The 13,692-nt window shown below is 38.8% G+C and overlaps 1 protein-coding gene across 5 annotated transcripts in view; it reads right to left on the minus strand.

The window, feature by feature from the left end:
* The window catches only part of HERC2 (HECT and RLD domain containing E3 ubiquitin protein ligase 2), a 206,705-nt gene that overhangs the window by 59,460 nt on the left and 133,553 nt on the right, over nt 1–13,692 (minus strand). For all 5 annotated transcript variants that reach the window (XM_043537697.1, XM_037898783.2, XM_037898775.2 and 2 more), the window contains exons 57-65: nt 13,192–13,303; nt 11,177–11,258; nt 10,868–11,011; nt 9,683–9,773; nt 6,529–6,706; nt 6,220–6,301; nt 5,963–6,134; nt 3,299–3,443; nt 802–1,027 (exon numbers count right to left, since the gene is read on the minus strand). In XM_043537697.1, coding sequence (XP_043393632.1) covers nt 802–1,027; nt 3,299–3,443; nt 5,963–6,134; nt 6,220–6,301; nt 6,529–6,706; nt 9,683–9,773; nt 10,868–11,011; nt 11,177–11,258; nt 13,192–13,303 — 1,232 coding nt within the window. The remainder of the gene's footprint in view (nt 1–801; nt 1,028–3,298; nt 3,444–5,962; nt 6,135–6,219; nt 6,302–6,528; nt 6,707–9,682; nt 9,774–10,867; nt 11,012–11,176; nt 11,259–13,191; nt 13,304–13,692) is intronic.

Here is a 13,692-nt window from a genome sequence, read left to right on the forward strand (position 1 = left end):
AAAGGATTCTTAGCCTACAATTCCTGTAATTCTGATATGAAACCCAATACTAAACCTAGGTCAGCAACGACTTTCATGTAAAACAGAGTCTAAAACTTACTCATGAGAATGGAGACACCTCAACACCACTAGTTTCCTAGCGTCCTCTAAAACAAGCTTTACTTGGACAAAATATTATCATATAACTTGAGTACTATTTATATATATTGTACATCTATGAAGCTCTGTTATTGCTGCAGTTCTGTCCAGATAAAAGATAGCTAATGGATTAAAAGACATAGAAACAGCTAAAATATTCCGATATTTTACATAGAACATTTTTGTTACTCAAGTCTGACTAAATCTTGGTTCTGATAAACTGGGAAGCTGCCATCATAGAATGCTGCCTCCTTCTTTAATGGTGGTCACTTGTCTTAGAAATCAATAGGTAAGATACAAATAATTCTTGTTGATGCAAATGTTAAGAGGCATATGATACAGAAATTTATTATGATGCTAGCATCCAGAAGTCCCAATGCATTTTGGACTTTGACAAACACTTTAAGACATTTAAAAGTTCAAACTAGCACTAACTTTTGTATGACTCCTCAGCTTCAGGACATACAATGTTTTAGCTTCCCAAGTCTTGTTCTCTTCTCACTTCCTCCATTTTCAGCAAATCAGTATGTTTAAATGGCTTTCATCCTGCACAGACACGTCTTCCCCCACACCGGCCTGTCCATCTATACACATTTACAACCCCGCCCAATCTACAAATATTGTTTAAAAATGTTAAGGAAATAAACACAAGCTTTGTATTACCTAGATAAGAAGCGCCTAAAGGGTCTCTAGCAGTCTGGAAGAGTACTGGCTCATGAACAGATGGTGTAGCTACATCCACTGTTGTCCACGCTACACTGTGGGAAGATCCACAAGCAACACGTGTAATTTTCTGGCCTTCTAAACCCTGGACAAGAGTGGGTTTTCTATTGACTGTAGTAGTTCCGTTGCCTTGTTGTCCATGATCATTGTCACCCCAAGCATAAACCTGTCAGACAGTTCTATATGTTACTTTGTTTTACTGAGTCTTTCATATAGTTATTTTCAAAATTACTATAAGTCATTTAGAGAGAAGATTCTATGTTACTAATTTAAGATATTTCCAGAGTACCTACCACCTTCACATTTAACAGGTTACATATGTTACTACAGCACATATGAGCTTCATTCTGTGAGCAGATTCATGTACCATTTCATAATTCTGGGTGTACATGAAGTTAATGAGATTACTTGCACGTGGATTTTATTGGGGCTCAGCATAACTATGATATTTATGCTATCACCCAATATAGAGCAGAAATGTCCTGTCACAACATCATAGATGCTTCTGCATCTTAGGAAGTGAACAGCAGCAGGTTGTCTCTGAAACATCCAATGATACGATAAATAATAAGGAATAAAAATGCAAAAGCTATATTAAGATAACAGTTAAGATTTAATAAATATATGAAGACAAGAAAAATTTAAGTGACAATCACATTAATATTTGTGCAGTGCTTTGAGAAGTAAAACAATATATAATAAAGAATATTTATTCCATTCAATAAGTATGTAGCCAATGATTTTAGTTTATTATCCATTTATTGTGTGATGATCAACATGTTATATATATTCATTGTATGTTAACTAGAGTTAATTTGTAGGATTATAGAAGTATAAGACTGATCAGTATTTAGAGGAATCATGTATTAGATATAAGTAAGACAAGCTGTAGGCTGAGGCCTGCAAGATTTTAGCTGAGCCATTTTAGGCCTTGGAGACAAGAAATGCTGACACAAGTAAATGACCGAGGAATAACCCGAAGCCCTAAATTTATGGGAAAAGAGGTACCAACTGGCAATATTGCAAAAATCTAGCCCAGGGGTGGGCAAACTACAGCCCATGGAGCGTGTCAAGCCCGTCAGACGTTTTAATCCGGCCCTCGAGCTCCCACTGGGGAGTGAGGTCTAGGGCTTGCCCCGCTCCGGCACTCCATCCGGAGAATGGGGTTGCGTGGCTCCAAGAAGCAGCAGCATGTCTGCCCTCTGGCTCCTGTACATAGGGACAGTCAGAGAGCTCTGCATGCTGCCCCTGCAGCTCCCATTGGCTGGGAACACCAGCCAATGGAAGCTGCAGGGGTGGGGCCTGCAGACAGGGCAGCGCACAGAGCTGCCTGGCCGCACCTCTGCATAGGAGCCAGAAGGGGGACATACCACTGCTTCTGGGAGCTGCTTAAGGTAAGCGCAGCCCGGAGCCTGCACCCCTGACCACCTCCTGCACCCCAACCTCCTGCCCTGATCCCCCTCTCTCCCAACCCCAAACCCCTCAATCCCAGACCCACCCCAGAGCCTGCACCCCCAGCTCGAGCCCTCAGCCCCGGCCCCCCGTGCATCTCAACCTCCTACCCCAGCCCGGAGCCCCCTCCCAAACCCTGAACTCCTCATTTCTGGTCCCACTGCAGAGCCCACAGCCCCAGCTGGAGCCCTCACCCCCTCCTGCACCACAACCCCAATTTTGTGAGTATTCATAGCGCACCATACAATTTCCATACCCAGATGTGGCCCTCAGGCCAAAAAATTTGCCCACCCCTGGTCTTCCCGGGAGATTAAATTTTTAATTATAAACTGGTGTAAAAGTAAATCTTGTCTCCAACATGTGTCTTAGCCACAGGATACAGGTGGTACATCAGTGCTAATGAGAACCTACACAGCCTATAGAATTAGGGTTTCCTCATGTTTCTAGGGGACACACACCAATAAGAAAGAGAGGGCTGACACTTCCATGTACATGTGCAGAACGTAGGTATAGACAGAATCACATTATTAAAAAAGGTGCCCACAGCGGGGAAAATTGTGCTTCCTATGGGAAACCTCCAGCAGGGACCATCCCCGTATTGATGATCAATCCATGGGAGAGCCACCAGATTCTAACACCATGTGGGATGATTTGAGTATGTCTGTAGTTATAACTGGTGCATGGATATACTTAGGAATTTTATATGCTGTGACATTTATAACTTTGTTGGCAACTTTAATAAAATTGTTAAAAGATAGTGGATCTTGTGCTTGTGATTTTTTGTGTTACTTGTCTATGGTTTCATGTATTCCTACGAACTCTAGATCTAAACAGAGAACTCTGTTGGGTTAGAGACTGTAGCCACCAGAGCCAAATCCACTGTAATATAATTAACATTAAATAAAATAAAAGGCTACAAGTATTACTGCTGTTACTACATTACATTGCCTCAGTATCTAGCTTTTTCTGGACCAGAGTAACTTACCTGTCCTGTGTCAGTGACAGCCAGGCAGTGAAGTGCACCTACAGCCACATGTACAATCTTCTTCCCTCTCAGCCCTTCTACAACCTGTGGCTTTCGCACATGAACATCAGTGCCATGACCTAGCCTGAAGTAATCCCCCTTGCCCCTGGAACAGACAAGGAAGTAAATCATAGTATATCAGGGTTGGAAGGGACCTCAGGAGGTCATCTAGTCCAACCCCCTGCTCAAAGCAGGACCAATCCCCAATTTTTGCCCCAGATCCCTAAATGGCCCCCTCAAGGATTGAACTCGCAACCCTGGGTTTAGCAGGCCAATTCTCAAAACCACTGAGCCATCCCGCCGCCCCCCCACAGCAGTTATATCGTTCCAAATACGGCAATTCTTTGCCATTACACCTTTGCAAATTGAAATCCTTTATATATCCAAAAGGGAAAGCGCACGTAACAGCAATGCAAATTTCTTGACAATGACCTTGAAACCTGACTTGGAAAGACTCATCCCTCGAGGGTAGCGAAAAATCTACAATCTTTCATACATTGGCTTCAATACCAAAAATGTACCATTTATGATTATTTTTGGGGAAGTACTGTGGTTGCATAAAATTCGTTCTGTTTTGAAATATCTTACTATTATAAACTTACTTATACTCAAAAATGACTGGGATTTTTTTAACTCATTAAAATCACTATCCAGCTTACAAATTTATATAAACACAGGACCTGCACTGTGACAACTAGTCACATGAGTAAAATTGCACGTACTTAACTGTTTGCATAACTGAGGCTTCAGACAAGCCTAAACACAGGTTACTTTTATTACCAACATATGAAATTTTCCTCAACTGTCTGAGAGACACCATTAACACTGCACTACTCTCTTGTCCTTCAGTCTATTTTATGGCTATACCTCAAGATATTACTAACAGTATCAACCAAGCAGAAAAAACTGAAGAGTGTTGGTTAGAGGTAACAATTCTCATTTTTCCCCATTGTATTTTGTAACAGTGATCAGTCTCTGTCGGAAATCAAGTATCTCCAAAAGTCCTTAGCTTCACTAATAATTTCCAGATAAAAACTATGTTACAACTGAACTGAATACATATCAGTATCATAAGAATAAAAGAAATTACTTGGGTGTTCTAATTACCCCCCAAAACAAGTACTACAAACCTAAGAAATTCAGAGTTAAGGTTAAACTTAAAAGAAATCCAAGCATGCTAGGTATGGAAATGTACAGCTGAGGCACACAAACAAGCTTAACTTTGCCTAGCAGTAATGTCATGCCATAATCACGTTATAATTATTAAATATTTTAGTGTTTGTTGTCCCAGTTTAGATTAAACTTATTTTTGAAGACATTTGATTTTCTTTCCCCTGCCCCCCAACTCTTTGCAGTGTCAACACAGGGCAGGACTAACGGAAGGGGAAATGGTGGCCCACAGGCAGCTTGGCTTCCCACACATTGAGAGCAATAGGGGACAGCAGTCATTCTGAAGGAGGACATCTTTACTAAAGGCATTATTAGCTTCACTCTCATTAAGAGCAACAGGAAATAACCATTTGGAAAGACAGCAGATTGTTGTGGAATTCACTAAAGAAAAATATTATTCATCAGCCTGTGCTGAAGAAGAAATATTAATTTATGAAGAATAAAGGCAAAAAAAAAGGCAATCCTAAAGTTAAGTTTCTTCAAATATAGTAGCCTGTACATAAGAATTCAATTTAACCAAATGGGATGTTTGAAGACCCTGTGTTGTTCTGTTATGCAGATCATTGCTAACAAAAAATATCTTTTGAGTTTTAAGTTTCATGAATTATCTTTAATAAAATTTTACTTTAACTAACTCACCAATTCACTTTTAAGTTCTCAGATGGGAAATTCTCATTCTATACTCAAAGAGTATTCTAATATTGAGGAAAATATACTGTATTCTCTATACATAAAGTGGTTGAATCCGATTCAAGTGGAAAAACTAATCCCTAACAATGGAATCACAACCAGTCATTCTGTAATTAGAGAACATATATAAGATGCAGCAGAGCACTTGCTTTAACATAAGAACCAAGAGGAACTGAGCTATATTATTTCATAGACTATCTATAAGGCCCTACTTGAATTGTGGGACGATTGTCAAAAAATTGCAGCTGAATTACTGCAAGCCATGGAAAATTGTGGAAAAGAATAATGGACCTTATCATTTTCCATGATTTCCCACTGTTGGCCACCCAGGGCTGAGAAGGGGAGCTGTGGTGGAAGTAAAATACTGCGGAATCCACAATTTCCACAATATCGCAAGTTAAGTAGGGCCTCAACTATATAAATATTTTCTTTTATCACAATAATCTTTATTTCTATTTATTTTTAAATTGCACTAAAACCTATACACCCCAACCAGGCAAGGGTCCCAGTTATGGTAGGCACTCTATAAAGATTTAGTAAGTGACAGTACCTTCTCAAAGAGCTTTCTAAGAGACAAAATGTAACAGGTGAGTGCATAAATAAGTGAGCACGGGGAGGGAGAGAGGAGGTGGTGGTAATAATAGGATGTTTTAGAATAAACTAAGCATGTGCACAAAACATAGATGTAATAAGCCAGTCCATAGCAATCAACACAACTCAAATGCCTTGAAATTTGTTGTAAATTTCTTAGCAACCTTGACATACCAGGTCCACACCACTCCAGATTTGGTAAGTGCCAGAGAGAACTGAGCCCCACACTCAATCTGGCACACGCTCTGGCCATTTAGTCTTTCAATGTTCTGAGGAATGTTGCATCCTTCACTTCCTCCTCGGCCCAGTTTTCCAAAGTCACCATCTCCCCAGGAAAACACCAAACCTAGTAACACCAACCAAACAGTATGTCAGACTACGAGCACAATATTCCCATATGCTATGAAGCTGCTAAAGCAAGATACTCCTACCTTCATCTGTCAAAGCCAGAGTCTGAGCATCTCTGCTTCCACAAGCAACTTGAATGACTCTGTGACCAAGAAGCACTTTAACCTACAACACACAGAAAAGTAAGCATGCTGCCTCAAACACACTACGCATATTTTTAAAAGTTTCACAGTAATTTCAAAGTACTTGTGATTTATTTTGTTCTTTATACATCCAAGCTCACATTACACACTGCTTTGGGATTCTTAGCTTTATTTCTCCCTTTATTTTCTCTTCTTGTGCATATACATACATAGACACTACCGCAACCAGGAAACACCTCATGTACTTACCATCTTCGGTTTGAGTTGTGTAGTATTGTCTCCATGACCCAACCTGCCGTATTCTCCAAGGCCCCATGTGTACAATTCACCACTAGAGGTGATGGCAGCACTGTGAGAACTGCCACAAGCAATATCACGGATGCGCTTGGTTTTCAACGCTTCTATCAACCTTGGTTTATCACAATTCCTAAAGATAGAATAAAAGGATTTATCACCTACTTTTGTGATGTCATGCAATATATTTCATGCCCTATCCTCCAATGCCTCATGTAATATTATGCACCCAAATGGCAAATCTGCCCTAATGCTAATATATAAGACTCCAATGTTTCACTTTAAGTTACTGATTTAATTTATTTTTCTATTTATCTTAAAGCTACACTGGTTTAAGTCAATTTAGGCCGAAAATGTAGGTTTGGTAAAAAAAACTTTTAAAAAGCTGAATACATATTTTCATTTTCCACTATTTTTGGAGTTCAACTGAAAATTCCTTTTTTAAGAAACGTTATGTAATACACACACACTGCAGCATCCTGATAATGAAGAACCAGAAAGAGAGAGATTAAAATGTGTATGTTAAAAAGTGAAACCGAATGATCTGTCTTCATTGCCCACCCTGAGCTAATTATGAAAATTAACGGTAGAGAAAGTAAAAAGTCAAATATTTAAAACAGTCAGCTGTAATACTCCAGTATTATCAGTTAGACGTTTCTATAGATTGTATTTCTCCAGTGGATGCATCTTCAAAAAGAGATACTGAAATTCTCTTTTGAATACAAAGTTACGAACAAATTCTGTCTGAAAAAAGATATTCAGTATCTGCCAAATATTTTTTGCAAAATCCATTTCAGTCCCAAAAGTGGAGGCCCCCAGGCCCTACATGCCAGCTCAGAAGCATGGCCTCTGATCTCTTGGTCCTGCTCTGCATAGGGTGGAGGAGGATAGCACAGAATGTTGTACACCTGACTGAGCCTCCAATACAGCAGCATGAGGACTGCAGTATCTCCAACCTGCAGTACAAGGAGCCAGAGGATGAGGAAAGAGATGCCCATTCCTATTCCAGCTCTGTTCTTCACAAGGGGACCAGACTAAACAAGCATTCATTGTCAGCTGTCTGCTGATGATGAAGATGTTTCTTGTGAACATCACTGCAGCATTTGCCTGAGAAAGTAGGATGTCTTTTTGTTAAATTCAACCTGCTCACTGAATTCATAGTCTCGTTTTAATTTAAGTAGGTTTTCTAATGCGGTATACATGCTACAACCATTATTAACATTTCTAAAGAAATTAAGTAGGGCTTTGAAGAAATACATTTCAACCCTAATAGTAAGGACCCAGTCCTTCCACACTGTCCCAGCAAGGCCTGGCAGGTGCAGGGCTATCAGGGGGACATCATGCAGGCCACAGCACGGATGCAGTGCCCACAATGAGTCAAGAATGTTTTCTGCTTATAATTATATTTAATAAATAGAAGAAATATCTAACAAACAAGATATGTACCTATGCTTAAGCTAATAAAGCCACATTTTGTCCTCCCTTGTCTCATACCCTCCCCTTCCGTTTGCCACCCACACACTTGTTGGGTCATGTCTATTCGGAGACTCAAGCTCTGAGGCACATGCTGTATTTTTCTATATATTGTGTAAAGATCCTAAGAACACCTCTGAGAACTATACAGTATGAAGATCAGTTTTCTACTGAATATGTTAATATTAAATAACTTGAAGATTTCCCCAGTGTGTATAAAACACAAAGTGAGTATAAAACTATTTTTCTCAATCTTTCCTTGATAAAAAGTGTTTGAAATTTATGAAACTTTCAAGAGAAAATTCTACTTCCTAGCTCAAAAAAAGTACGCCAATTGTCAAATGAAAGAGATAGAATAACAAAATCCCTTCACAAACTTTAAAGGCACCATACTTTAGGCAGGTCTTCACTACCCGCCAGATCAGCGACGATAAATAAAATCGATCCTCAAACACGCTCCCTGTCGACTCCGGAACTCCAGCTTGCCAGAGGCAGAAGCGGAGTCGACAGGGGAGTCACCGCCGTCCTCACAGCCAGGTAAGTTGACCTAAGATACGCCGACTTCAGCTATGCTATTCGCATAGCTGAAGTTGCGTATCTTAGGTCAACCCCCCCACAGTGTAGGCCAGGGCTTAGACTACAAAATTAAAAATAAAATAATGACTTAAGTAGATGGTACGGTGTGGGTTGTTGGTATTAAATACCATGTTGGTACTTTTGTTTTACTGTTTCAATAAAATATCTGATTTCACAGAAGTAGCTTAGCTTGAGTGAGCTATCAAATACTCAGCTTCTAATTCAGCTTCTGCCAGAAAACATTTCTAGCTAACAGATATTTGGAAATACTAGACTTAGAAACTAATGGTGCACCAAACCTCGTTTTATTTATGGCCTGTCTACAGTACACCAGAGTGTAGTATCAGAGTCCACTACACTAATCTGCAATTCTAAAGCATCGTCCATCAGGAATCTCAAGTAGCTTAAAAATTTTAATACATCACAACAGCCTACCTGATCCTGAGACATGAGGGCTACTAATGTGAGTTTGAATTATTGCCATATGATAGAGAAAGTGCTTGACATGAGACATAGCTCAGTCAGGTAGGGCAGCACCAATTCACCATGGAAAAAGCACTTTTAGCTTTATTTGTTTTATCAACCATTCAAAAAACGTTAGTGGGCCTCTTGCCTAGAAACTGAGGTGAAAATCACGAAGAACTTCTAGAAAGCATGAGTGTAACCTTATCAAGCTGTGGGAGGCATTTCAGCATCCCCACCCCCACCTCCCTCAGTGCATACTGGCAACCAATATTCCTGTTGCCTCTCACGTAACTTTTCAATAATGAATATACAAAAGACACCCAGTTAAACACTGACCTTGCCCATTAAGAGAAATCTATTTTTAAAAAGCTATATTAATTTTAACTTGAGCGTCCCTTTAAAACTACTGAAATTGCAATAAAAGCTTAGTTTGCAACATACAAAACTGATATATGTATTGCAGAAGAATCTTTTTGTAACATAATTCTTTATTACTAATATATTTAAATACTGTCACTGCTTGCTAACAATGATTCAATATCATTTGTTTGAAATATTTCCTATTTCAAGGTACTAACAGAAATTATATCCTTACATTCTGCTGAAGTGGCCAAGTTTTCCATCATCTCCTTCGCCCCATGAAAATACCTTCCCATCAACAGTTAAAGCCATAGCATGCCGGCCACCTGCAAGGATTTAAACTGCAAGTTTTAAACAGCAAAGATTTATTTCTTTGTCCTCCAGTATGGAAGACCAGAATGTGCACATAGTCAACAGGGCAGCAAAAGTCAAGCAAAAGCCAAGAAACATCCCTTTAGTGCTGCAATTTAATATAGTGCTACGCTTTCCACCCCATAACTCTTTACTTCAGTATATTCAAAAGCACTAATTTTCACATGGTCTACTGAGAAGGTGAAAAAACTTATAACTTTTTCAAAAAAAGTATCCAGAGTGAACATTTTCCCTCAGTGGAAACAAATCACTTAAGTTACTATTTTCAAAGTGACAGAGTTAGATAACTTTTTTAAAAAGGAAAATATTTCCACTGGATTGATGCAAAAATTACACTATGAAAAATAAAGAAATTATTCTGAATTTAACTTTCAGAAAGATACCTCAAACTTTATAGGTCAAAAAAATTAAGAGACTAAATTCACTGATTTCTATGGCCAGAAGGGACCACCAGATCATCTAGTCCAGGGGTGGCCAACCTGTGGCTCCGGAGTCATATGCAGCTCTTCAGAAGTTAATATGCGGCTCCTTGCATAGGCACTGACTCCGGGGCTGGAGCTATAGATGCCAACTTTCCAATGTGCTGGGGAGTGCTCAGTGCTCAACCCCCTGCTCTGTTCCAGGCCCTGCCCCCAACTCCACCCCCGAGCCTGCCGTGCCCTCACTCTTCCCCTGTCCCCACCAGAGCCTCCTGTGCACCACGTAACAGCTGATCATGGTGGGTGGGAGGTATGGGGAGGGAGCCAGAGGCACTGATTGGTGGGGCTACCAGCGGGCAGGAGGCTCTGCACGGGGGCTGCTGACATATTAGTTTGGCTCTTTGGCAATGTACATTGGTAAATTCTGGCTCCGTCTCAGGCTCAGGTTGGCTGCCCCTGATCTAGTCTAACCTCCTTCACGCAGGCCATAGAATTTCACCCAGTACTCCTGTATTAAAGCCTCTATTCTATATCCTCTGCACTAGAGCCATACACAAGAATCTACTTTCACTTTTAAGCTTAAGTACATAATGTTTATGTTCCCATGGAGAAATGTGAAGAGTCAGTACCTGAGTGAACAGCCACCTTTTTCACTACATAATTACTGAGAGCTGTAATCTGTCGGGGAATAGGCACAGTTCCACTGGATAGGCCTAAACCAAGTCTTCCATTAGTGGCTTCTCCACAGGCATATACTTTGCCCTCTACAGTAACTAAAAGGAAAAAGGTTTTAAATTTCCATTAATAAAAAATTCACAAATGAGAATTTATTCCTACCTCTTAGAAAATAATTCTACTTTTTATTTTGGGGCCGGGAGGGATGGAGGCGGGGAGGGGGAAGGTCTGAAATGCAGAAACCTTGCACATAGTTATCCTACCTGCAAAAAGGCTTTTGGATCCACCAGCTACCTGTACTACATTCAAGGCAGAAAGGGTTTCAGAGAACGAAGGAACCTTGATCTAGAGTGTTTGGAGAGAGAGAGAGAGAGAGAGAGAGATTACTGCATAAAATTAGATTCAAAAGTCTGTTACTTGTAAAAGGCAACCAGTTCTTTGTAGTGAAGTTCTAGTATGATAAACTGATTTATCTAATTTAATTAACCAGAGGTTAATAAAATTTTATTTATTAGCTTTTCAGTGACACTCACTACCCCATTACCTGGACACCTCACAGATAATTAACTAATTGATTAACTGAAACAGATCAAGTGCTTACAGCAAGGGATGAGTGTGTTATATAAAACAGAGATAAATAAGTAACCACTACAAGGAAAAGATGCAGTAGGATATACACTTTTTTTTTTTTAACTATAATTTTCTTGAGTAAACAAACCCTAGTCGGACTCGCAATAAATTAAACCCAAGCAAGTTGGTTAAAATGTCAATCAGCACATCAAAAATCAACATATATGAGCACACTGGCAGAATTTATTTTCTCTGTATCCTTTAAATTACAGTTAATCCAAAGTAAAGTTCCATAACAATATTGATTAGATACAATCAGAAAAACAGTGACAAAGTAACCTATACTCCCCTTCATTACAATTAAGTCTTTTGTCAGGCTGACTTTATATAAACAAATGCTGACACTTTTTCAAGTGTTCATCATTAACATATATTCAAGTTAGGAATATCTCCTTATTGCTAAAATAAATATTTACTGATATGCAACTAACAAAAATCTTGTGTTACTAAAAAGATTTCTCCATTACAATTAGTGAAAAAAAAATTTTGAAGGATAATTGATAAAACATAGTGAAAGCTTGAGGGTTTGCATTTGGTTTTTGTTATGGCATCTTATTCTCACCAAAAAAAAGAGATGCTGTTTACTTTTAAAAGGTTTCTGGCTTCTGAACCTTTAATGTTTATATATTTATTTTCCTATTAATTTTGCTCTTGATCCAAAGCCCACCGAAGTCAAACAAAAGAATCCCATTGACTTCAATGGCAATTGGAATCAGGATCCAACTGGGAAAAAAATCATTTCTCCCCCAAGTTATATTTCTAAATTGATAAATTAATGTATGTGTGCACTGGCATCAGTGTCAACTATAATATGAGTAACTCTGGGAAACGCATTTGTTATTTAACTTCTTGCTTTGGAATGGACAGAGAATATAATACTTTTGTGATTTTTACAATCCTATATGAAACTCTGCAAACAAACAAGTAGACCAATTTTTTTATTCTTATTTTAAAATAGGAGTGTTCTTTTTACTCAACTGAATTTTCAAAGTAATGACATCTTAAAATGATTAAATAGGTTACACATTTCTCATGCTAAACCATACTGCAGATTCCCCCCCACCCCCCCACCCCAAAAAAACCAAACAGGTATGTAAAGGGAGAACATGAGTGCCAGGTTGAGAAGATGCTCTTACTTGAAACTTCAACTCAAATAACTTTTCTCATTAAAATCGATTATACAAGTAAGGGTCAGGAAATCATTTTCTTTCTTTGGATCACTGAACCAGCACCACTGTAAAACTGTGAAAGTTTCCTGGTGTAGAAATAATTTGTACTGATCTACAAACTAAGCACCTCTGCAACAATCATTCCTATGGTACACAATTGCAAGTTATTGACTACTATGATCTTTCAGAGTTACAAGCATAATCTTCTACCCTTTGAAAGCTGGAGTTTCAAGTAAGAAGCTACCTGCTTCAAGAAGGCAGCTCTAAAAATTGAACTGGAACTGAATATGTAATTTTAAGATCCAATTTCTTAATCTGCCAGTGACAGACATTAGAATGCTTTTTTAGCCCTGGAAAGTCATTATGTCTAGTCCTGGAGGGGTGTGATAATGAACCTTAAAAACTTTGAATTCAGCATCTGGTTTATGTACTTCAGAGATTTTTGTTTTACACAAACACTTTTTCAACAAAGACAATACCTTGGAACCCTTTAGTCCTCCCAACTGATCTTTGTCATTCAGCCCCCAAACAAAAACTTTGGTTCTTATAGTAGCTGCTGATTCCAGCCCTGCCATCTTCTTCCTAACAAGACTGAGTACATTGAGAAGAAGAGAAAAATGTCAGTTCCACAGCCTATATACTCTGACATTTGATAGGCCTTGACTTGTGTTTTATATTTTAACCACCTATTTTACATTTTGAAATGTAAATATCCTCTGTGAAATTAAGTTCAGTGTAGCTTCACAATTGTGATTTTCTGAGACCACTACGTTAACTTTTTACTTTATAGCTGTTATAAAAAGAAATGCTTTAATAATTTGCATAGTGAAAGTCCTTTAAAAGTGCAAGAGACCCACAGAACTTCAGGATTCTACATTGTATATTGGACATATTATACAGTTAAAGCCACCACTCATAAGTAGGAATTTTACCTGGTTTTAACAAATCAAAGCATTTTTCAGCATGAGGCGGCAAAATAA

This window comes from Chelonia mydas, chromosome 1 (assembly GCF_015237465.2).
Source record: "Chelonia mydas isolate rCheMyd1 chromosome 1, rCheMyd1.pri.v2, whole genome shotgun sequence".
Classification (NCBI taxonomy): Eukaryota; Metazoa; Chordata; order Testudines; family Cheloniidae; genus Chelonia; species Chelonia mydas.